Here is a 1,197-nt window from a genome sequence, read left to right on the forward strand (position 1 = left end):
ACACACACACACAAACACACACAGACATACGCACACACACAGACATACGCACACACACACACACACAAACACAACGACCATTTTTTAACTCGCAAAGCACACACAGACACACACACCTTACACAAACACACACATACACATTCATGCACACACGCTCGTGCACATACGTACACACACACACACATGCATACACACATACGCTCACACTCGTACACACAGGCAAACACGCGCGCACACACACTCACTCACACACACACACACACACACACACACACACACATACACACACTCACACACACTCACACACACACACGCACATTACTAAAAACTAAACTGACACATTTCAGCCCAGTCTCTCAACGGGAGATCTTATTGCTTCGCTGTCAAAGTTACCGAGATTTTGATTAGTGTGACAATATACAGCAACAACAACAACTACTACAACAACAACCTCTCTCATAATATGGTATGCAGCAGGAAACTAGTAATGCTCAGTACTGCGCTTGCCTTTATTAAAATGGTAAAGTTCAAGCGTCATCAAGACTCCGCAGTTCTTACAGAAGTTCTTATCTTGTCCATTTATCTTTGTCCACACACAGTCCCCGAGCCTGTGGAGGTAGCCCAGGAACCGGAACCAGTGCCAGAGCCTGTGGTAGAACCAGAACCGGTACCGGAGCCTGAGCCAGAACCGGTTGTTGCCGCCGTGGTCAGTTCCGAGCCTTCCAATGGAGTGAATGGCGACACCACCCACCGGCCGCGCCTCTGCCACCTCAGGATATGGCCGCACTTTCAGGTACGTACCGATGGTCAAATTGTGTAGACAGTGCCGTAAAATACACTGAAACTCAAAGAATGTACCGAGGACCAAACTTTGTCGTTATGGTGTCATAAAACATGCTCTCAAAATACATACCGTTGACCACATTTTGTTGACAGTGCCATAAAACATGTGCTCAAACTAAAAAAACAAAACAACAACAAACGAATGATTTTGTCGACTGCTGTACCGTAAAACATTATGATTAAACTCAGGTATGCATAGATGCCTAAACCGCATCAATAGTGCCGTAAAACATGATATACTCAAACTCAAAGTGCACACGAGTGACGGAATTGTGCTGATAGTGCCGTAAAATATGATATACTCTCTCTCTCTCTCTCTCTCTCTCTCTCTCTCTCTCTCTCTCTCTCTCTCAC

The 1,197-nt window shown here is 45.4% G+C and overlaps 1 protein-coding gene across 1 annotated transcript in view; it reads left to right on the forward strand.

Annotated features, from left to right (window-relative positions):
• The window catches only part of LOC101862178 (Na(+)/H(+) exchange regulatory cofactor NHE-RF1), a gene marked incomplete in the record, with an annotated part of 79,176 nt that overhangs the window by 34,385 nt on the left and 43,594 nt on the right, over positions 1–1,197 (forward strand). Inside the window, 1 exon segment of the mRNA XM_005096661.3 lies at positions 600–793. Within this exon segment, the coding sequence (XP_005096718.2) occupies positions 600–793 (194 nt within the window).

The sequence above is a fragment of the Aplysia californica genome, unplaced genomic scaffold (assembly GCF_000002075.1).
Source record: "Aplysia californica isolate F4 #8 unplaced genomic scaffold, AplCal3.0 scaffold00134, whole genome shotgun sequence".
Lineage (NCBI taxonomy): Eukaryota > Metazoa > Mollusca > Gastropoda > Aplysiida > Aplysiidae > Aplysia > Aplysia californica.